The sequence below is a fragment of the Arachis ipaensis genome, chromosome B02 (assembly GCF_000816755.2).
Source record: "Arachis ipaensis cultivar K30076 chromosome B02, Araip1.1, whole genome shotgun sequence".
NCBI lineage: Eukaryota > Viridiplantae > Streptophyta > Magnoliopsida > Fabales > Fabaceae > Arachis > Arachis ipaensis.
The window spans coordinates 74,226,462-74,250,841 of NC_029786.2; the positions used below are offsets into that span (position 1 = coordinate 74,226,462).

The 24,380-nt window shown below is 37.0% G+C and overlaps 4 protein-coding genes across 4 annotated transcripts; 3 read left to right on the forward strand and 1 right to left on the reverse strand.

The window, feature by feature from the left end:
* On the forward strand, window positions 798–1,678 carry LOC110269245. Its single transcript, XM_021116947.1, has 2 exons — window positions 798–1,028; window positions 1,073–1,678. The coding sequence occupies exons 1-2, from the start codon at window positions 798–800 to the stop codon at window positions 1,676–1,678; spliced, it is 837 nt and encodes a 278-aa protein (XP_020972606.1).
* Window positions 4,318–6,160, forward strand: LOC107625448 (homoserine kinase). Its single transcript, XM_016328081.2, has one exon. The coding sequence runs from the start codon at window positions 4,525–4,527 to the stop codon at window positions 5,695–5,697; it is 1,173 nt and encodes a 390-aa protein (XP_016183567.1). The 5' UTR covers window positions 4,318–4,524; the 3' UTR covers window positions 5,698–6,160.
* LOC107625450 (homoserine kinase-like) lies at window positions 6,357–8,161 on the forward strand. Its single transcript, XM_021115954.1, has 2 exons — window positions 6,357–6,898; window positions 7,254–8,161. The coding sequence occupies exon 2, from the start codon at window positions 7,549–7,551 to the stop codon at window positions 7,966–7,968; it is 420 nt and encodes a 139-aa protein (XP_020971613.1). The 5' UTR covers window positions 6,357–6,898; window positions 7,254–7,548; the 3' UTR covers window positions 7,969–8,161.
* LOC110267818 lies at window positions 11,512–12,886 on the reverse strand. Its single transcript, XM_021113644.1, has 2 exons — window positions 12,352–12,886; window positions 11,512–11,674 (listed from the first exon to the last, which is right to left on the reverse strand). The coding sequence occupies exons 1-2, from the start codon at window positions 12,873–12,875 to the stop codon at window positions 11,551–11,553; spliced, it is 648 nt and encodes a 215-aa protein (XP_020969303.1). The 5' UTR covers window positions 12,876–12,886; the 3' UTR covers window positions 11,512–11,550.

The following is a 24,380-nucleotide window of genomic DNA, read 5'->3' on the forward strand; positions in this document are numbered from 1 at the left end:
TTAAATGGAGCTCTTTAGTGACTTGCGATTGAGAGGACAAGAAAGTGAGAAGAATAGAAGACCCCCAATTTAGAAATAGTAAGAAGTTAAAGTTAGAATTATTAATTTGGATTTAGGGTATTCTTGAGATAAGTTATCACTAAATTTTCAGTTTTCATCCCCCAAAATTTTAATCCCTTATTTCCACTTTTTGGAAGTATTAAAGAGACTAAAATTTTGTGTTCTGTAACTGAAATTTTAGTTCCAGTCTCAAGTCAATAAACATAATATTGAATTTTAGTGTCCCAATCTTAGTCTTAATACCTCAAAACAAACACTACTTAAGATAATATTTACAAATAGGGGTGTTTAAGACTCATCTTGGTTCATGCCTAATATATATTTTATCAGGTTCTGATTTGTTATTTTTATCCAATGTCATTTTTGGTTCGGGTTATGCTTCTGGTATTATAAGGGAAAATGACTTGGTTAAACCAAGTACATTTGAAAATATCCTGAATGTCTCAAACCGAAAATTGCAACGTCAAAGTCCCAAACCACATTTCTATATAATTCGATTTAGCAAAACAGGTAGTAAATCGAATCTAAATGATTCGAATTAACTGCTAAACGAAATTCAATGGAAATCGAATAAAATGAATTCGATTTAGAAATGAACTTAAATCGAATCTATTAGATTCGATTTATACATGCAACCAGCATTAGAGTAAATCGAATGTAATTGTTTCGATTTACAAAGAAGGGAGGTATATAAAAACAGCTGCTATACGAAATTTTGTAGAGGAGTGAGATTCACAATGGCTAGTGATGAGAGTTTTGTAGCTCTTGTGCACTATAGAGGGTCCATTAAGAAGAAAACACGATCAGGGATTAAGTTCACTGACAAGGACCCGCTGAGTGTTTTTTTCAAACCTTCGACAAGTTTCGCTGAGTTTAAGAGTACTATACTTCAGAGACTAGGACTGCATGGCGTGAAACAGGTGGAGAAGTTGTTCTATCGTATTCTGATCTCCGTGTTACGCGATGATGTAAAGTATATTCATTCATTATTAGCAGTGACGAAGATATGCAGGTGTTGTTTCATTGTCGCCGTCAGTTTCTTGAGGTGAGGACTCCGGAGTTGTTGGTGAAACTTGTGAATGTGGCATCTAGTTCTAGAGGCTCGAACAGGAATATGCACTCCACAGGACATGTAGCTAGCTCTAGTGCATTGCCTGTTGGATCATCGTCAGCAGTACCGGTGTTTGCACCCGAGCCAGACTTAGTGGCTTCACCATCGTTTGCCATCAATCTGAATCGAAGTTGTGATGCATTAGTTAGCGAGGCTGGACCATTGGGAGGCGGTGATTTCGCGGCGCCCAGCTCTCCTCTGTGTGTTCCGGTAATCGGAGAGGTTGGAGCACGCGAAGGGGTTGAAGATGCATTGCAGGATGATGATGATGATGATGATGTGGAGCCTGCAACGATTGCTGCGGATGATAGCAAGGAGGAGAGTCCATGGACGACTCCATCTGTCGGTGGGGGAGCATCTAGTTTAGGTACTAATCAGTACCCCCCCCACTTCTCTGCTCTGGAATTGGATGCCATGGGGCCTCAGGAAAATCAGTCTGTACCTGTGGGCTTCGGGGTGAGAGACTCGCAAAATGCAGGAGGTGTATCTGAGTTTCAGGTCGGCTAGCAGTTTCAGGATAAGGAGGAAGTTGTGCTTAGCGTGAAGACCTATAGCATTCGCCGCGGGTTTGAGTACAAGGTATTGGAGTCGGATCACCGCAAGTACTATGGCAAGTGCAAGGAGTTTGGGAGCGGGTGCGTATGGCTAATCCAGGTCAGCCTCTGCCAGCGCAAGGGAATTTGGGAGGTAAAATGGTACAATGGTCCTCATACTTGTCTAGCCACATCGATCTCTAGAGACCACAAAAAGCTTGATTATCATGTCATATCGGCTTTCATTATGCCCCTGATCAGAGCTGATGCTGCAACGTCGATTAAGGTACTGCAGAATACCACGGAGGCACACTTCGGGTTCAAACCGACATATAAGAGGGTTTGGATGGCCAAACAGAAGGCTGTGGCACAAATTTATAGAGACTGGGATGATTCGTATAATGAGTTGCCAATGAATGTGCCAACTCTGCAAACTCAACAGAAACCAACGATCTCCACCCCTCCCATCCTTTGACATCAGAAAATCTATGTTCAGGGCAGCACGTGGCCAACCCTGAACCCCACCAAACTGAGACAGAACCCGATCTACCGGATGCCACTCAATAACAGCGAAATAGATTAACGCTGTCGCAGCCCTCCACAAAGTCATATGGCGTGGCTCCAAGATCTTGGGATGTACCACCTGCACCACCTCCGCCAGGCTGTATGGCATCCATAGAAACTGCGCATTCAAGCTCAAATTGTTAGTCCACATAAACTAAAAAAGATTAAAATACAACATGAACATGAAAATACTCACATCCTCCGGCTGGAGCAAATCAATCCTCAGCCTCCAATTCGCGACACGAGGCCCCTTGTCGCTCAAGCTCAGCTGATAACCTCCCTATCTGAAAACAACAACATTTAGTTAACAATAATTGTAGATGCTAAATAAATGGAAAATACTTCGCATGGCTAAATGGAGACTACCTCGAGGCCAACGACCAATGGAAAACATCATATCCGTCCGGCCGGAATCCAGGGAACCTCCAAAAGATCCACGACTGGAGGAGCTGCAGTGGACCAGCCAACTTGACAACATTTCTGTTCGCCACACGGCACATGCACTTGTATAGCCATGACAGCACAGCGGAACCCCAACTGTACTGACCCATGTCCTCCAACCTAGCGACATACGGCAGCCATCGGATGTGGAGGCTGGTACTTGACTTGTCCCCAAACAGCTGTGTCGATAGGAGCATCAGATGTACGCGCGGGCGTACCTCCTAACCGTCTCGTCATATGCCCCCTGTGGAAGATCACTAAACGTCTCCTCAAACCATGTGCACTTCACTGTGAACTTGTCGATGCAGTTCGTAGGAGGCAACACCCCGAGCAGCTCCTCAAACCACACCCATGGTGGTCGGCCACCCTCTATAAACCGCGGAAAGTCTGTCAGGCAACCGCTAATATACTTCCTGTCGATCGGGAGACCAAGGTGGTACGCTACATCCTGTAGGGTTATGGTGCACTCCCCAAACGGCATGTGGAATGTATGTATCTCAGGGCGCCATCTCTCTACGAAGGCGGTGACCAACGGTCGTCCAACCGAAACCAACTCTAGTCAATCTTGTAAGATGGTACAGACCAGCCATCTACAAGTAAGGCATGATCCTATCATCCAACCTCATACCGTGCTGCCGTCTCATGCTGCTGATGCATCGATGGGCTGCATAATAATAGCACCTGACTTCTCACATTCGTCACAAAAAAAACCTCTCAATGAATCCTAACCAATCTTTTATAGATAGAAACGCTAACCACTACATTACTCCGAATCCAATTCTTCGTATTAACAAAACAATTACTAATATGAGATAAAAACATGTTCTCTTTATTAACAAACATAAAAAACAGTAGTTAACCCTGTTCATTACTCTACACCTAACCCTATTTTATAGTTAATGACTCACTAAGACTGACATGAACTAAATTTAAATATCTGTTTCTGGATTTATTTTAAAAACCCCACACTAACAGTTCTAACTAACTACTAATTTATTTAAAAAAAATTGAATGTTAAAAAAACACTAACCTCAAGGTAGACGGCTCCAGCAATATGCGCGACTCCATCAAGTCGATACAGATGATTCGGGTCGTCCTCCATGCATGCAAAGTCGGTCCAAACCGGGTTGCTTCAAGAGAATCTCGGAACTGGGTGGTGGGGTTCGGAGTGGGGTTTGAGGTTTGTAAGTTCAAATCAAGTGACTTCGATTTGTTTAAATAACGAAGAAGCATGTAAATCGAAGCAAGTCAGTTCGATTTACAAAAGCATCAAATCGAAACAACTTGTTTCGATTTGCGTTTCTTTTGAATTCCGTGGCTAAATTGAATTAAGTTAATTCGATTTACATGTTTTCTGAAATCGAATTCACCAGCTTCGATTTATTTGTTTTCCTACCACGAACGTAATTCGAATTTATTTGATTCGATTTGCATTCAAATTATTCTCTCCCTTAATTCGAATCATTTAAATTCGATTTACTACGTATATGGCTAAATCGAATTCACTCAATTCGATTTATATAGAAATTAACATTAGGACTTTGACGTTACAATTTTATCAAAATAGTTTCTAGCATTTTTTTTTTTATCCATTTTCGGGTCTAATTAAACCTAGTACAATCCGGGCCATGAACACCTGCGTTCACAAATACGACTGGATAGGCTTGGCGTAATGGAAAGAAAGGGCCTTGGACATTCCACTTTGTACGACGAACCCATTGGTTTAGTTTAGGGTTTTAATGCTCACATCAGTTAGTCAGCTTAGCTAGCGTCAAAAAGAAGAAACAGTAAGTGAGAAAGAGTGGCCCCGATCCGATGGCAGCGTGCTTCCTCTGTCCCTGTCCACATCCTTCATCTGCATCTGCATCTGCATCTCCTTTGGATCTGAAAGAAGAAGGAGGAGCCATCTGCATCACAATCGCCATTCCAACACACAGGAGGAGGACCAGGATCAGATGCAACCTCTCCGTCCCCTCAAAAACCAACGCCATCACCAAGACCGAGCCCCACCCCGTCTGCACCTCCGTCAAAGCCTTTGCTCCAGCAACCGTCGCTAATCTTGGTCCCGGCTTCGACTTCCTCGGCTGCGCCGTCGATGGCCTCGGTGACACCGTCTCCCTCACCGTTGACCCACACGTCCACCCAGGAGAGATCTCCATCTCCGACATATCCGGTACGGGCAACAACACTACCAGGCTGAGCAAAAACCCTCTCTGGAACTGCGCAGGGATCGCCGCGCTCGAAGTCATGAAGATGCTTGGAATCCGCTCCGTCGGCCTCTCCCTCTCTCTTCAGAAGGGTCTCCCCTTGGGAAGTGGCCTGGGGTCCAGCGCCGCCAGCGCCGCCGCAGCCGCCGTGGCTGTCAACGAGATCTTTGGCAACAAACTGGGGGTGCAGGAGCTCGTCCTGGCTTCCCTGAAGTCGGAGGAGAAGGTTTCCGGCTACCACGCCGACAACGTGGCGCCGGCGATCATGGGGGGGTTCGTGCTGATCCGCAACTACGAGCCCCTGGATTTGATCCAGCTGACGTTCCCGGCGGAGAAGGAGCTTTTCTTCGTGCTGGTGACGCCAGAGTTTGAGGCCCCAACAAAGAAGATGCGAGCTGCCCTCCCTTCGGAGATTGGGATGCCGCACCACGTCTGGAACTGCAGCCAGGCGGGGGCCCTAGTGGCGTCGGTCCTGCAGGGGGACTTGCCGGCTCTCGGGAAGGCTCTCTCCTCCGACAAGATTGTTGAGCCTCGCCGTGCCCCCTTGATTCCCGGCATGGAGGGCGTCAAGAGAGCCGCTCTCGACGCAGGTGCTTTCGGCTGCACCATCAGCGGCGCTGGCCCCACTGCCGTTGCGGTCATTGACGACGAGCGCAAAGGAATGGAGATCGGTGAGCGCATGGTAGAGGCTTTTCTTAAGGAGGGCAACTTGAAGGCCTGTGCTAACGTTAAGCACCTTGATCGCGTTGGTGCTAGGCTTATTAGTAGCACCAGGATTTAAACGAAGAAAAAAGCATTTAACAAATGCCAAGGAGTTCTTTCATATGCACTTATGCAGGGTGCTTTTGTTTGTGCGAAGAAGAATCAGTATGAGTGCATAATAACCGTGCTGCTTCAAAAGAAAATCTTCCCTTCTAAACTAAAGATTTTTGTTTGGCTTCTTTACTACAAACAGAGGAGAAACAGGTTCTCAGAAATGCAGCTTTTAGGATTCTAATTGCTTTTACTTGACCCTGTAAGCTTAAAAATAATACTTAAATTCCATTAAATGTAACAGTTAAGTTCAATATGGTATTTTAACTATACCATATATCCTTTCTTTCTATCTTTGTTTTAGAAGTTGGAAAGTTTTCCTTTCAAATTTTACTGCCTTTTGTGGGATTAAGTTTTTGGTGCAAACTGCTGCATTTTGATGTAAATAGATTTTTGTGATTTTTATATTGAAGTCATGTGTGATTATGATACTGTTATCCTTCACTTCACTGTTGTTGACCTTTGCCCAATGCTTGATTTGGATTTGGTTTTGGACTGTGCGCTCTTTTTTTTTTTATTTATTTATTTGTTTTATTTTCACTCTCAAAATCTATGTTGATAAGAAGCAAACTAGGATGTGAAGGTTTCTGCAGTTGAAATATCTCCAAAGCCTGTGGTTATTGGGAGCGCCACAACCTTTTATAGCAAGGAATTTGAAACTTACCATTTAGAAAAAAAGGATTAGTTGATTTTGAATCAATGTGGGTAATAGAGTCCTTTTTCTGCGCTTAACACACCATGCTGACACTACACGTAGGTTTTGAATTAGTGCGGTAAGAGAGTCCCTTTTCCTATAACTATATTTTAAGGCAAGAGATAAAATTGGTTTATCATTGATTGCTCAAGCAGCTGAATTGCCAACTCTTCCATGGAGTGGTTCTGATGTATATTTCACTCCCCAGTAATTGTGCCTTTCTTCTGTCTAGGGTGCCCAATTATAAGTTTAAATTTTTTTTCTTATAGGTGAAAATTCCTCCAGGATTATATGAAATATTTGCATAAAGAGAATTGGATAAATACCCTTTTGAGAAACTGTCCTAACCTTACTTTTGTGTTCTTTTTTTTTTCTTTTGGCAAAGTTTAGAAAGTAACAATCACAAGGATGTTTCAAGTAATAATCACAAGATGAAGTTCTGATGCACATCCTCATTTATCTATGAACCTATCAGGTATGTGCTCTACTGCTCTCTGAAGTTTCAATTCTTAATTACTTTTGGTATAATCCTTACATGGTGTCTGTCATAAAATTGTTTATTGCATTATCACGTGAGCTGTCACTCATAATTTTAACATTGTTTTATCAATATCCCTAAATGCTAATTGTATACATTCGACTTCTATTAGCATTTAGCAGTAAGCAATACATGATGCCTACTCTATTCGGATATCAACAAATATATTCCTAAAGTATATGACATTTTGGCAAAGAAAATGAAAAAGAAATAATTTTCAACTCCGTGTGTTATATTATTGTTTATGAAAAAAATTAAATAATAAATATGATGATTTCTCTTTGTAATATAGATCAACCAAGTTGGAACTGTTACAGAGGTCATTGAGGTGGTGAAGCAGGCAAAGGAAGCACATTGAGAAGTGGTAACTTCCCATAGATGTGGAAAAACTATAGACCCTTTCATTGCTGCCACTGGAATTGAGAAAATCAGAGAAGTAATATGATTTTCTAGAAAATAATTCTTCTGCCTTCAATGTTAAGATGTTATGAGTTTGTTCAAGTGAATTTTCTTGAGAAAAAATTCTGCTTCATTTGCGAATTGGCTTCTTGAAACTTAGGTCATTACTCTTTAAAGCTTTTGTGGTGATGCCAGAGTTTGAGGCCCCAAAAAAGATGCGAGCTGCCCTCCCTTCGGAGATTGGGATGCCGCATTGCGTCTGGAACTGCAGCCAGGCAGGGGCTTTGGTGGCGTGGGTCCTGCAGGGGGACTCACCGGCGCTCGGGAAGGCTCTCTCCTCTGACAAGATTGTTGAGCCTTGCTGTGCCCCCTTGATTCCCGGCATGGAGGGCATCAAGAGGGCTGCTCTCGGCGCAGGTGCTTTCGGCTGCACCATCAGCGGTGCTCGCCCCACTGCCGTTGCGGTCATTGACGACGAGCGCAAAGGAATGGAGATCGGTGAGTGCAAGGTAGAGGCTTTTTTCAAGGAGGGCAACTTGAAGGCCTTGGCTAACATTAAGCACCTTGATCACATTGGTGCTAGGCTTATCAGTGGCAACTGGATTTGAATACCTATGCCACTGCGGCTGCCATTGCCATGGTATGTTATGAACCATCCTTCATCTTCAGTTCATCAAGATGGTACTTCCCCTATCACAAAGAAAAAGACTGCACTTTTGCAGTGCTTTACACTCCGAATATGTTCATTATACTTGTGTTTGCATTTGTTTCTCTGCATTGCTGGCGATAAGATTGGGAGATTTCACTCATAAATTTGGCTTATATGTTATATTTGTAAATTATCTATCTATATCTATATCTTTTAAGATGCATCTGCTGATATGCACATCATTTTCTGAGAGTTTCTTTTTCCGGTTAATTGCTCTCTATGAAACCTTTGGGTTTATATTCTCTGGGGAGAATCCAATAGTTTCACTCTGGTATAATTGCAAAGGATAGCAAGGTAAATACGTGAAATTACAATTAGAAATTTTGAATAATGCAAGGTACTTCTTGAGAAAACTCATGATTTTATAGAGAAGTTAGAAAGAAATGCGGTCATGTTATTTAAAGATTTATTCATCGAAGAGGAAATTTTATTTTTGTTATTTATATTTTCCCTATTTTATCTTTTCACTTAACTTCCATGTACTCCCAACAGTCCCAAGTATTTATCAAGAACCTACTCTTAGAGTTAGAACAATGTTGGTGGTGGGTGTGCATTGGTGGTGGTGGAGTTGGTGGTTGAATTGGAAGTAATTTAGTCTTTTTGAATATTTGTTTGATTTGTTCATTCAATACATAGACAAATATTTTGAATCTGTCTTCAATGTCATATCATCTACAATTCTACATCAACCAAAAAAAACCATATATTGGATTTGATTTTTATGCACCAAGTGTAAAAGAGTTTTCACACACACAATTAATTTAATAATTTTGTATTGTTATGTAAAAGTAATTAATTTTTAAATTTACTACTTAAAAAATATAAAACCGATTAAATAACTGTAAAATTAAGAAATTTATAATATTAGTGTATTAAAATTAAATTCTTGTTTTCTATTGCCATTAATATCAAAAGATATAAAGAAATAGAATTGTCATGACATTATTTTAACTTCTTTCGATGGAAAATACCGAGTTTTTAATTTGAATATGGAACCAAAAGCAGTGTTGAACTCGCGTATGGGGAGGAGGGGTGTTTCATCTCGTTGTGGGATCAGAGGAAGCAGAACTCGGACCCTGCGAGTTGTGTCTCTCAGAGTGTAAAAAAAAATTACCCAGAACAAACAAAACGGAGGGTCCAAATTCCATGTTTCAGATTTCAAATTCCATCAGCTGCAAATCGGACCATGCGATTTGTGAAGCAAAATTTCATGACCAAAGAACTCGCATGGTCCGAGTTGTGTACTCTGAGTTTTTTCAATTTTTTAACACAAATCGGACCCTCCGATTTGTGTACTCTGAATTTTTTTCAACTTTTTCAACACAAATCGAATGGTCCGATTTGTGTACTCCCACAATTTTAAAAAACACCAAAAATTACCATGTTAAAATATATTACTTATTTTGCTTCCATATCAATTTTTTTTTTTGTGGAAAATACCACATCGAGCATAAGTGTCAGCCAAGACAGACAAATGCGCAAGTGTTATGCCATACCGTTATAGACTTTTGTTCCTTCCCAATTTGTTTCTGAACCAATCAATTAGAAATAAAGTCTATTACTATTTATTTGTGTATAAATATATATTTTTTAATTTATTTTTATATGTATTTTATGTAATAATTGATTCAGTGACCAAGAATATTAAAACTTGTAATTTGCACCGATTAATAGGTCAAGTATGTTTTTAAAAGAAGAATTTGATGTCTCAAAACAAAAGCAAATATCATGTTTTTATGGCTTACTTATTATGTTAGTTCTTATAATTTTACTAAATTTTTAATTAACTTCTTATATGAGATTTTATTTTCCTACGTTCTCTTTCTGATTATAAAGTAACAAGATATTCTCTTTACAAAATTTGTTTATATATATATATATATATACATGAGATAATAATATCTCCAGTGAGAAAGTGATAGGGCACTTTTTCTACGAGACTTGTTTATTCATGCATTGAGATATTTTTTTTTTCAGGAGATGCACATCAGAGAGCAGATGTTCGAGTTAACTACCGGATGTGTCAGGTCTGACAATATAACTGACACGTGAGCTCATGGCCCGTATAACAGGTATGTATCATATGTATTATAATTGCTTGAGTCTGCATAATTACTTGGTTTGCCTAATTGATATTCGTTAACTGCTAATTGTGATAGTAACTTGTCATAATTATTTTCTATGTGTGATTGTTTGATTGTCTATCGGATTACTTGTGAATGTAACTTGTTGGTTCGGATTATGGTGGCTTGTAAGAGACTGATTTTATTATGGTTTGAATGTTGAATGAATTTTGGGTCGGAGGCTGTGATTGATTGATTTAGTTATATCTCTTGTTGTGTTGTGGATTTTGGGACAGAGGCTGTGATTGTTGGAACGTGAACGAATTTTGGGCCGGAGGCCGTGATTGGATGAATTCTTAGTAAGTTTGGTGAAATTGTTTCTTTAGTATGTAGTGAAATGTTACGGTATATTGTTGAGATTGGAATTTTCGTAAATAAAATATGAAATTGGATATAAATATGAGTTTTGATGATTTTTGGTTTTGAATGGATAGTTCCATGATTTTGAATTAGTGAGTATTATGCGCAATGATCAAGATTTGAGAAGATAGTTTGGCGAAAAGATTCGTAAGACAAGCTATAATCACGGCTGAAAAATAAATTCTCATATATATATATATATTTTTTTTTATGACAATTCTGAAACTCCCTACTGAGATCGTGCATTTAGATTCTCATTCCCTACAACTTTATCTTTTTCATAAAACAAAAGAGAAGTCTATAAAGACTTTACTAAGTTTTTGGTTGTACCTTATTTATTTTATTATCTTAGATATTCTTTTTCGTCCTGTTATCATTATTTATATTTTTGTAAAGGACAATAAGAATTGTTATTTTATGATATGTGTTTGTATATTATTTGTGTAATTATTTTTATATAAGTTATTTTTGTGACTGTAAAGTGTGATGAGATATATTTATGTCTATTTGTATGTTTGTATAAGATAAAAATATTTTCAATTTTTCAAAGAAAAATCAATAAAATTTTTAGTTAAAGGCTCTTATTTATTATCGTTATATATAAAAAATGGCACAATAAAAAATACGACATTTTGATAATGAGAATGTTACAATACAAAAATATTTTAATATTACAAATAAATGCTACAACTTACTATGCTTTTTAACCTTCATTTTAAATTTCAAACATCATTGTAAACACCAAGGTTGCGAGAACCGGACCGGTCATTAAACCGGTGAGGTCACTGGTTTAATGGTTCACTGGTTCGATCGGGATTCAACCGGGGTTCAACCGGTTTAATTAAATATTAAATAAAATTATTAAAAAAATTTAAAATAATCTTAAGTATATAAATTTAATAATTTTTAACTTAATAAAATTTAATATTTCACATAATAAATTATCCATTATTTAATATTAGAGGTTCACAAACAACTTCAAACATCAAAGTTTATAACTAAACAAAAAATAAAACGTACATAATGACAAACCCATAATGTTCTACATTCAAAAGATGAACCAGTTTGAGAATTTTGAGCAGCATTATCTTGTGGCTGTGAGTTACTTTGTGAATGTTCCATCTATAACAATCAGAAAATCAAAGACAAGAAATCAACTTCAAAAAACCATGAAAATAATGAAGCAGCAAACAGAACAGGCAGTAGAGAATCAAAAAATATTTCCAGCAAACAGAACAGGCAGCATAGAGAATCAAAAACTATTTCCAGATTCCAGCAAACAGAACAGGCAGCATAGATAAACTTCATGCAGCTTGACAGTCACAGAAATCAACTGATTCAGGTAAAATAAAAATTTAAAGCTATTTCCATTCAGAAGCAACAAAAAGCAGAAGCAAACAGAATGGTCGAGCATAGAGCAAACAGAAGCACAGAGCATATTCATGAACCAGCAAACAGCCAAACAGAATCAGCAAACAGAACAGGTATTTCCAGATTCCAGGAAACAGAACAGGCAGCATAGATCAACTTCATGCAGCTTGACAGTCACAGAAATCAAACAGAATGGTCGAGCATAGAGCAAACAGAAGCACAGAGCATATTCATGAACCAGCAAACAGAATCAGCAAACAGAACAGGCAGCATAGAGAATCAAAAACAAAAATTAAGATCAGCATGTTATCCATGAACCAGCAAACAGAATCAGATGCCCTGTTATTTTTTTTCCAAACAGAACAGGCGAGCTAGAAGGAAGCATGTTCAAAAGTTCAAAATCAAGAAGACAAGAAAATCAGTCTTACCGGCGAATGAGAGGCGGGCTCGGCGAGCTCTTCGAGGTTCGGCGACGAGGAGGCGGGCTCAACGCGGTGGTGGTCGCGGCTGCTGGGTGGCGAACGAGGAGCGATGCTGGGTCGCGAACGAGGAGCGATGCTGGAATCTGAAGCTTCGTCGGCGGTGGCAATGGTGGCCTTGGTGGATGAGGGGGGAAGAAAGGGGAGGAGGCTGGGAGCTTCGAGGGTTTGGTGGGTGGCTGATTGATTAGGGTTAGGTTGGTTAAGGTTAACGCGTACGCCAGTTTTGTTTTTTTTTGTTTTTTTGTTTTTTTTTTAAAGCCAAAACGACGTCGTTTGGCTTCTGAATTTCCAAACCACTGAACCGTTAAAAAACCGGACGGTTCTTCCGGTTTACCAGTTAACCGCCGGTTTGACCGGTTTTTCCACCGGTTCTTTGCTAAACGGTTTTTGAGGTTACTCGGATCGGTCAGGTAACCGGTTTTCGGTTTTTCCGGTTGAACCGGCCGGTCCGGTCCGGTTTTCAGAACCATGGTAAACACTACTAAAATGCAAACATCTTAAGTCTTGTTGTTTCTTTTGGACTACCATCGTATGAAGAGTCAAACATTTTTCCTATAAAGGTCAAAATAAATTTTAAAGTTTGCTTCAACCTGTATGCTGAATACTTGACAACAAAATTCAATTTAAGATTGTGTTATTGATCTATTCTATCTTATAAAAATTAGGTTTATGTATTTACTGATGGAGTTGATATGATATATTTCTGAGAGTATTTTTGATTTATTTTTTTAACTCATTAAATATAATTTACTATGATAAATTCATTATATCAACTAATTGATTTGATTAGATATTTAAATATCACACAATTTATTATAATATATATCAATTTATTTTGGTAGTATTTTTTAATTTATTTCTTTCAATATTCTAATAATATTTTTTTAATTTATTTTTTAATTTATTTCTTTCAAAATTCTAATAATATTTTTTTAATTTATTTTTTAATTTATTAAACCAAATTAATTATACTAATTATATGTATTAATTAATTGATTTGATTAATTTATTAGTCATTAAAATAATAAATCTATGAATAAAATAGTCATTAAAATAATTGATTTGATAATTATTAGTCATTAATTTATACAATAAATCATATCTATCGAGTCAAATTCAATAATGTGAATTAAGGACCAAACTAAAATAAGATGATTTCTTACTTATTCAAATTGAATATAATAAATACAAATTAATTTTATCAGATAATCATAATCTTTTGATCTTTTATATATAGATGGCTAAATAAATTTATAAGAACATCTCTAATGCTTGGTATTAATTTTATTTTATTTTAGGTCCCACAAGATGCCACATGAACATTTGTGGACTATATATCATAAGACTTGATTTGAAACTTAATGTAAAATTTGTCACTCCAATGCTTGGTTTTATTTTAATTTAAAGTTTAAATTATTTTTTATTATTTTAAATAAATTTAATTAAATTATAAAAATTTAAATAAAATAAAAATATAAAATTATAAAATTAATAATTATATACCATATTTATATTGAGAGAAAAATTAAAATTTTATAAATAATTAAAAAAATGACGTTAAATTGATTTGGATCCATGATCCATTTTTCTACCAAATTGGTAAGATAATAAAAAATAAAATAACAAAATATAGAGTACAAATAAGTATATCTAATTTATTTGAATAAATTTAGTTGAGTCTTTGTCACAATATTACAATAAAACAATGTTACAATAACATCGTTAGTATTTAATTAATGGATGAGTTTAAACAAGTGACAACATTTCACTCTTCTTTTTTTAAAGTGATATGGTATCTTACTGATACGAGTGTCATTTCAAAAATGGTATCCAATGCAAGTTTGAACTTTAAATCAGTTCATTACTGTACAAATCAAAATTGATACCTAAAATTGATCTCATTGGAGTTGCTCAAAGAATCATCATTTTTATTACTATTTCAACTCTTTTTTTTTCTTCTTTTCTTTTTTCTTTATGTATAAATGTACTCAAAATGAGGAAGCAAATATAAATGTTTCATTGATTGTTTATTTGATGAATACCATAGCCTAGAAATGACTCAATTTTTACCCGGAGCAAGTGGACAATGCCACTACATCTTACCCAGTGGTATATCTCAATCAGATTCAATTTTCATTCTCAAATTCATTTTCAATATCATTTCAATTTATTCAAAAATCATAATTAAAATTAATCCTCATCATCCTTCGTTCTCGTAGCCAACCTCATCATTCTCAATCAAATCCAATTGTCATAATTCCTCATTATCACACTCATCCTCATCACACTTCTCATTTCATTTAATCTATCTCTCCTTAGTTCACTTTTTCGACTCATTAGGTATCATTTCTGACTCCTCTACCCTCCATTACACCGGCTCTAGACTCATAATAGGATTTATAAAGGGTTAGGAGATTCGAAGAATGGTTAAAAACACAAAAATACATTTTCTGTAAAACTGGGTGGTCATGCGTACGCATGCCACCTCTCGCGTACGCATGATGTTAAAAATTTGGTCTCGTGTACGCATGCCAATGATGCGTACGCATGATGTTAAAAATAATATGTTCACGTACGGAGATAGTGCTGCGTACGCAAGAAAATTGGGCAGAGCTAGATACTCGCGTCGTGTGACACCTCTGTGTACACATGCATATCAGAATCCAGAAAAAACTAATATGCTGCAGAAATACATTTTTTTTACCAAAATTTTAAATGCGCATAACTTTTTCGTTAAAAATCAGTTTTCAACCGTTCTTGAACCGTTGGAAAGATCAATAAATAAACTTTTATAAAAATCTATTTTCGTTAAATTTTCAACTCCGAGTACTGAGTTATGACGCCGAAGTTGGCTAAAAACCAATTTTCGCCCAACTCCGAGATATGACTTGAGTAATGAGGAAGAAACGGAAGAAGTTGGCGAACAAGAGGTGAAAATTGAAGAAGCTTGTCAAGAGGGGGAGGTTATCCAAGAGAAATAAAAGGAAGTGGAAATCACATTGCCAAAAATGTTGGAAGCCTCTCTACCTAAGTCACCATCGTCTATCACATCATTTGCGTGGGTGAAAATCTTGTCCTTTAGCTTTATTAGTCCACTTGAATACGGTTTGTTAGAAACGGATGATCAACTTAGCGTCCTTTGTGGATTAAAGAGAAAGAGTGAGATGGTTAGTGGTGGACAACGTAAATCAAGGCTCACTAGGATTGAAACCTCAAGATTTGGGTTCCAAGGATGGTGCAACTCTCAATTAGATGGATCTCGGAGGATGGTTTGGCATTTAAGTGAGAATTCCGAAGTCTTGTCACCCAAACAGAATCATGAGAATTAACTAGAAGACTGGTACAAAATCAAGATTTGGGATCTTAGAATACAAAGTGAGGATCAACAATTTTGGGAGCTTTTTGCTTGTTTGAATGAATTTGAAAGTTTGGTGCACTTAATTGGGAATTTTGGAGCATACTTGATGGCCAAGCATTGGTAGAAGTATAAAGATGAATTCAAGCATAAACCTCCATGACAAGAGCTCACCAAAATGTCCAACTTAAGAATAATAAATAAAAGTGCTAGGTGGAAGACACCTCATCATGGTAAAATCTTCCAACCTTCACTTGTTTTTACTATTCTTGTACATATTTCTCTTAGTTATTAGCTTGTTTAGGTAAATTGTTAATTGCATGCTTGAATATCTTGTTTGATGTCACTTTTGAAATAGTTTGTAGCTTTCTTAATTTGATTTTCTAGCCTTATTGCATTATTGATTTTTCAAGTAATTTTTTAGTTGATTTTAGCTTTAGGATGTTAAAAAGTAGGTTGAAAACTTTTTTTAGGATTAGTTATGCATGTTAAAAAAAATCACATCATGCGTACGCATAGAAGATGAATACGCACGATACCTTTCTAGAAGCAAAAGTTATTTGTGCGAGAATCATGCGCACACATAAAGCTTGAAATCATGCGTACGTATGCCTCATGTTCACCTTTTTTCTTCTTTCTTCATTCTTCTTCCTTAACCCTCAACCCTCAACCCTTCCACTACTCAACCACCATTAACCACCACAACCGGAAAAAAACCATTGCCATCGGACCACCCTCCACCACCCATCTTCTTCCTTATCCTTCTTTTCTTCTTTTCTTTCCTTTTTTCTTCCTTCACCATTCCTCTTCTCCCTCATCACTTCACTGCCGTACCACCACGAACCACCACCGCGGCACCCTCAATGTCGTAGCCACCTTCTTCTTCCTCTTTTATTCCATTTCATCTTTTTTTCATTTCTTCCTCCATTCCATGGTTGAGTCCAAAAATAGGGCAGGCCGCTGTTCTCCATCATTTTCAGCGAACTCACTACCATCGGCACCACCTAACAGCTCCTGTCCCTGTTCCTCTGCCCTGTTCAATTTGCCATGTTTCAGGTTTTTCATTCATTTTTTTCTTCTAAATTCTATTAAGTTAGATTAATTTTGCTAGTTAGTTGATTTTTTTAGTTAATTATTTAGTTAGATTGGTTCTGTTAGTTGATTCTAGGTTGTTAGATTAGTTGCGGTTAGTTTAAGTTAGTTTCATAAGTTTTGCATTGTTGTTATAATGTGTTTGGAATTATTATTGACGGTGATGTCGGATTCACTAACTTGTTGTGAATTGCTGCTGATTTGATTAATTGCTTGGTTCTATGAATTGTTGTATCACTGATTATTTTGTTGAGATTTTGTCACTTTCAATGTTGGATTGCTGGATTAAATTGATTTGAATGACTGCCAAAGCTCTGTTGTTCATGCTAAACTTTTGAATTGGTTGCAAGTTTACCTTTTCAATGCTATTGTATGTTGTTATGTCCTTGCATACCAAATGTTTGTAATTTTGTCTGAAAGAGTTTTGTATTGAACATTTTTGGTCAATTTCTTGAATTCGATGCTTGTTTTTCCTCTTGTCTTACCTAATTACATTGAATGAATATGTTAAATCTATAATTGACCAAATTTGTTGAATTTTGCATATTTGAGGTCGTTTACCTATTATTGCAAGTTTGATACATCTTATCCTATGTAACCTCATTTGATTCACTTTGTTTGCCCTTAATTGGTTTTTGGGTTACATTAGGCATAAATCTCACTCTTTTGATATCAACCTTGTAATATTAGTGTTTGAAAGCATTGATATTTGAACATGTTGTGTCATGCATGAACATCTTTTCTTTATTTTCTATTTATTTAAAATATGAATTTATTGAGTTTTAATTAGATTTTAGTGTTTGAAGCCTATTTGGATGCTACTTTGAGCTGCTTTAGTGTTTTAATTATTTCAAGTGAAGTTTAGATCGGTTTGGCAGAGTTCGTATGCAAGGAAAGAGAAGAATTTTGAATCTGCCAAGCTGGCGTTAAACGCGAACCTAGGCGTTTAGTGCCAGGAGCCTTGTGAGTCATGCCAATACATTCTCCTGGACCTCATTTTGCACTTTACACATTTTTTAAACCCTAGTTTTTCTCTGAGTTATGAGCAACTAAACCTCTTTGGTTAAGGTTAGGAGCTCTGTTTATTTCCATGGATTAACACTATTATCACTCTATTTCAATTAATATATTAATTTAATTTCAAAGATTACTTTCATTATTCATCTTATGAATCTGAGTGTATTGGAAAATAACTCGTGTTCTATATGAATTCTTGTTGATTCTTGGAAAAGTTATCTCACTTGAATACTAGCTTGAAAGTAAATTCCTCCAAAATTGCTAATTACTTTGACTTAATAGGATACGTGACATATAATCCTCTTATATTTGGGTAATTAGGGTTTTTGTGGCTAACAAACTAGAATTGAACCTAATCCTCTAATCTATATTAAGTGACTAAGGAATTGGCGGTTGATTAGGTTAGAGGAGACTAAATCACTAAGGAATTAGGGTTTAGTCAATTACAGTTTGCCATGAAATGAATCTTGCATGATTAAAATAGTTGGTAAGAAATCTTAATTTGGAAGAATAAATAACTCTGAAACCTTAACTATCTTCTCACATACTTCTCACACCAATTTCACTATTTGCTTTCTTATTCTCTGAATTACTATTTAATGCTTTTGAACCTCAAAACACCATTTTTTGCCTGCCTGACTAAGTGATCCATTTGACTATTATTGCTTGGTCCATCAATCCCCGTGGGATCGACCCTCACTCACCTGGGGTATTACTTGGTACGACCCGGTGCATTTGTCGGTTAGTTTGTGGACTATGAAATTTGGATACCACTGTGTTTTACTGTTTTTCATGTTTGATTCAACATCAATTGCATATGTTTATGCCTATATGTTTAATTTTTGCTTCGAATTACATGTTGTAGCTACCATATAATTTGACTCATTATTCCTTGTTTAGGCATTTACTTGAGAATGCTGCTTCTATATCACTGAATGATGCTTGCTTATATAATCTCTATTTCATTGCCTTGTGATTCCATTTTACATACCCTATTCCCCTACTCTTTTACAGAATGACTGATAGAAAGAGAAAGTCAAATGCCATAGGGCCGAGTAAGAGGGGAAGAACTTAACAAACCACTAAATCAGCGGATGAGCCACAATATGAGAGACAAATCAGTAGGAGAGACTAGATTAATTAGAGAACACCTCCTACTAAACCGTCTAAGTTCTCCAACCTCTACGCAAAGCTCAAGTTCTCTGAATTTCTGAAATGAAGCCTCCATGTTGAGAGAAAACTCTAGATCCCTGCTGAGTTGAGAAAGTTCACTGATGATCAGATTGATCAGCGAAAATGATTGTTTCTGGATAGAAAACTGGTGGAGGCGAACGCATCTTGGGTCTGTGAATTCTACGCCAACTACTACACGGGGACCCTCAATGCATTTTACCTTCGAGGTAAGCAGATTTTGGTGACTGACGAAGTCGTTGAGGAGATCATCCACATCCCGCCTAAGCTTGAAGGCAAGGATGATTATGAGGGGGAAAAGAAGGATAGACTCATTTTGACCTTTGATTGGGATAAAGTCCTGAGCGTTATAGCACAGCTGGGTAGCACATGGATTTATGGTACTCAGAAATCGGGTCACAAATCTATTACCATCAAGTACCTGACTATTGAGGCTCGGCTATATTATTAGATCCTTTCTATCTATGTGATGCCGAGTACCTATGGGACCGAGATCACAACAGATATGGCAGTTTTTATTTGGTGTATTTTGGAGGGTAAACAGTTGTACCTTCCAAGACTCATTAGGAAGTACATGGGGGCAAGCTCACATCATTGGCAACCTCGCCTTCCCTTGCTTGATTACTCAGTTAGCTTTGAGGCCGAGGTTGTCTGGGAGGACGTTGATAAATACCTATAGTCGCTGGAAGCAAGAAGATTATACCTCATGGCAACTAGTACAAATCTCAGCCATCCACCAAAAACAGAGGGTGCAACTAGGCATAGGAAGAGTGGCTAGCTATATAGGAAGAGTGGTTTTTAAGGGAAATAAAGAGAGATGCCTCACACATTCATATAGTGAGTGAGTAAATAAATAATCAAGTAATGGGATCATATGAAACTCGAGAACCTTCAGAAGAGGCCAAATACAAAACACTCGATAGAAACTGTAAATTCTTTTTATTGTTTTTGGACCTGCATAGAAATTGAAACGTGAGGACCTTTGATGTGAGATCACTGTCCACTTTGACTTTGGCTTCTAGCATTTTTTGTATTGATGTGTGGTATAGATGCAATGTTCATTCACTTCTATTCTAAGGGAACCCTTCAATTGGATTATCATGCACTTTATTATCTCACATATTTAAACTATAACTCTATAATACACTTATTTTAAGAAAATATGTATATATTACATAGAAATCACAAATGAGATTATTATTAACATGTTATGAACATGAAGTATGAATCATCAGTGAGCAACATGATTCATAATGTTGTCTAGCGCCATCCTTCCCGCCACTCACCCGTCGACGGCCGTGTAGGCCCCATTACAGCCTCACCGTGCGAGGTAGCGTTATCGATGTCTAGCGCCATACATTGTTACATTTTGATACGTGCATAACTGTCACATGCACGTAAATGGAGTCCAACTTGGATGAACCGTTTTGTGATGTCCCATCGTCATTCATCAACGACAATTTCTCTCATTCATACGTAGTCACCAATGAATAATAAACCAGATATTCAGTTCATTAGGTATGCAGATGGTTAGTCTAATACTTATGCAGTTTGATTAAGTAGTTGCTAGTAACATATGTCGGATGTTTAATTCCATAGGTATGTAGATGGTTATGCTGATTCTTAATTAGATGGTTATTCCTTCTGGTTCGGTTTACTCATGCACAGTTAATAATGATTGGATGTTTAGTTCACTAGGTATGCGGATGGTTATCCTAATGTTAGGGTTTAGGGAGTAATTTGGGGTGGAGTATGTTTTTACTTTATTGGGCCAATTTTAAAGCCTCTTGTTCACATTGTTCACAAAGGTCATTGTCTACCTAGCAAGAGTATAAGAAGTTCTATGGAATCGATTTGATGATTAAGTATTTTCTCAGATCCAAAGCATATGTTACAAAGAGGACATTAACTCCCCATGGATCATTCTAATACCTAATAATTCAATTTTATGAGGTTAATTATTACATTGTAAGAGACCACAATAAGACATCAAACATCCTATGATGAGAGTAGTTCATGAAAAAAGCAACCCACATAAGAGATGCTCATAATATCACACACACACACATACACACACACATTTTTACTCTATAACTATTCCGATATCAAAAAATTTCAATAATTTCACCTTTTTTTAGAAAAATTAGAAAAATGAAGAAAATTTTTACTCTATAACTATTCAGATATAAAAAATTTCAATAATTTTACTTTTTCTTTTTAGAAAAAATAGAAAAATGATAAAATTTTTACTCTATAACTATTCAAATATCAAAAAATTAAAAGAAAAATAGACAGAAAGTAAAATTAGAGAGAGTTGCAGTGGCAAATTGAAGAGAAAGAGAGAGAGAGACGGTGATGCGAGCCGCGAAAAGGAAAAGAAAGAGAGGTGGAGGCGATGAGAAAGAGAAGGCAGCAGGGGATCTGAACTAAATAAGGAGGAGGTGTGACAGATCTGGACCATGGGAGCGAGGGTATATTTTCTGTGTAAACAGATTCACCTCTGGCCCCTGGACACGTTGGAACCTCATGAGTTCACCGGGGTGGAGCACAGCGGCAGCGACGAATCTGGACAGATCTGGATCTGAAAAAGTATTGGAGAAAGAAAGATAAAAAGAGAAGGGTGCGACGGTGACAGCAGTGGCAGTGACGGAGAAAAAAGGAAGTGACAAAAAAAATAGGGAGAAAGAAGGAGAGAAGAGGAAAAGGGCGGAGCTTCTTAGAAGAAGAATGAGGAAGGAGAAGATGAAAAAAAGGGTTAAGATTAAGGGATAAAAATGGTATTTTAAAAAATAATCAGGAATAAAAGAGTAAAAATTTGTGTCTCATTTAGTGTGTCTCAGTGTCTCATCTTTTTTTAAGGACATTAAATACATGTATTTTATGTATGTTTGTGTATTTCTGTATCTTTAAAAAATCAGCGTCTTAACAACCAAATATTGTACAAGTGTATCCGTGTCTATGTCTTTTATGGACACGCACATGAAACAAACACACTCTAATGTATGATCTCTAACTTAGTTCTTCTTGAGACCCATGCTAACTTGAGCATTGGAGTCCTTGCAGGAACACCCCCACCATTGGGAATGACAAACTTAGAGAATTAGCAACTCGGAATAAAAAGATGTCGGCAACATTGTGTCTCCAACTTACTCTCTACAATTTTGTTCAAATAACTCTTAAACTTGGAAGAGCATAAACACTTCTAAACACTTGGAATATACACGTTGATTATATCCATAGATTTTGTTTTCTGTAAATCTCAGCAGCCACTTTAATTTTCTTATTGAGATTGTATTTTGATTTTTGTTGATGTAATTTTAGTTGCAGTTGTGATTTGTTGTTTTCCAATATTTAGCATCACTTAAACATGCAACAATGTCTATATGTAGTTACTCTATTTATTTATTATTTTTAAATGTTATTTGTATATTAAAATCATCTACTAAAATAACCATCAATGTATTTATGTATAAATATATATATATAGTTTAATTTATTTTTAATGTATATTTATATTCCAACATGTATTTTATACTGGTGGCTGACTTTGGTGGCTGATTTTTGTGTATACGTAACAATATAATAGATTTTTTTTAATATATTTTCAACAATTATGCTACGTGTACACTAAAATTAGTCATCAAAGTCAGCCATCAATATAAAATATATGTTGAAATATAAATATACATTGAAAATAAATTAAACCACACATATATTTATACCTAAATACATTAATAACTAATTTTAGTAACTGATTTTAGTGTACGAATAACATTTTTATTTTTTCAAATGAACTTGCATATCTTATTATTTTTCTATACAAGGGACATCACTTTATAATTGAATTGTATCACAGTTCTAATTATTATGTCAATTGCATTAGTTTTGGTATTACATGTGTGACTTTTCGAATTGGTGAATATGAATTCTGTTAGGGCTATGTTATTCTTGAATTTAATAGTAGAAAACCTTAAAAAATAAGTTAATTATATACCATGATAGGCTCAAGAACTTGGTTGTGGAATTAGGGATGGTGTTTTAGTTGAAAATGGGTGTAGTGAGTGTATTTATATTTTGGTGGATGTGTCAGATGCAAGGTCTAACATGCAGGGGGCGTGTTACATGCATCACGTGGAGGACGTGGAAGACACGTGGCAGAGCTGCTGGGGTTGGCAAGTAGCACGTGGGGGTGTGTTGAGCCTGCGTGCTGACACGTGGCAAAGCTTAGTTGGGTTGGCAAGCAGCACATGGGGGGAGTGATGAGTTAGCACGCATGGGGCATGCTGACACGTGGCAAATCCTGGTTGGTTGAAGCTCCAGCACGTGGGGGCGTGCTGAGTTAGCATGGGTAGGGCGTGTTGACACGTGGCTCACTCTGATTGGCTAATGAAGCAACACGTGGGGGGCATGCTGAATGCTCCCCTCTATATAAGGCAAAGCTCCGTACCATTTTCATTGCAAAGAAGAGTGTGCTTTGAGTGTTCTTTGAGTGTTTTGGTATTGTAATAAAAGGGTATCGCAAACTTGGTAGTATATCACAACGGTGAGATAATATGGAATACTCATAAGGATTGAGGTTTGGGTGCCAGAATTCATTTTTGTTTGTGGTTCCATGCACATGACATTAATAGAGATTCGAAACAGTCTCTGTCAAAGCATAGAGAACGTTATGTTAAGGAGAGTGAGCAGAATTCTGTACCGGAATTCTATTGTAGTTTTTGGTGGTCTAATATAGTTTGATGTCATGCTGATCATTGACGAAGCGAGTATGTAGAATGTGTTCCAAATTCACTGGCAGACTCAGATGCGACAGCCACGGATTGAGCTTTATGTTGAGTTTGAAAACGTAGAGGCAGATGGGATTCAAAATGATTTAGATATAAAGGATGATAGAGCTGCAGTATACGAAGGAATAAATGGTGACAGCGAAGAGGACTTCGAAGCCACTTATGAAGCCGGCGACAAAGATGAGGATGGTGATGTGGGAGTTGAGGCAACAGTAGAGAATGTAGTGGTTCATCCCTCGGGTAGTCAACCAATGAACATTTCACCTTTTATGCATAACTTGGATCTTGACGCCATGCATGCACCGGAATTTCTGGAATATGCAAACATAGGTACGTGATGACTAAATAATACGTTTTTGTTAATAGTATATTAGAACGCTAATATTAATGTTTGGAAATAGGAAACACACAAACCCTAAATATTTACCTCCTCCATGTATTTTATATCCTACCTAAATCTTGCTGCGGTCTTCGATAACCACGTTGTGGTCCGTTCCGAATGACTCCACCTGAAACATGATTTATTGAAAAAA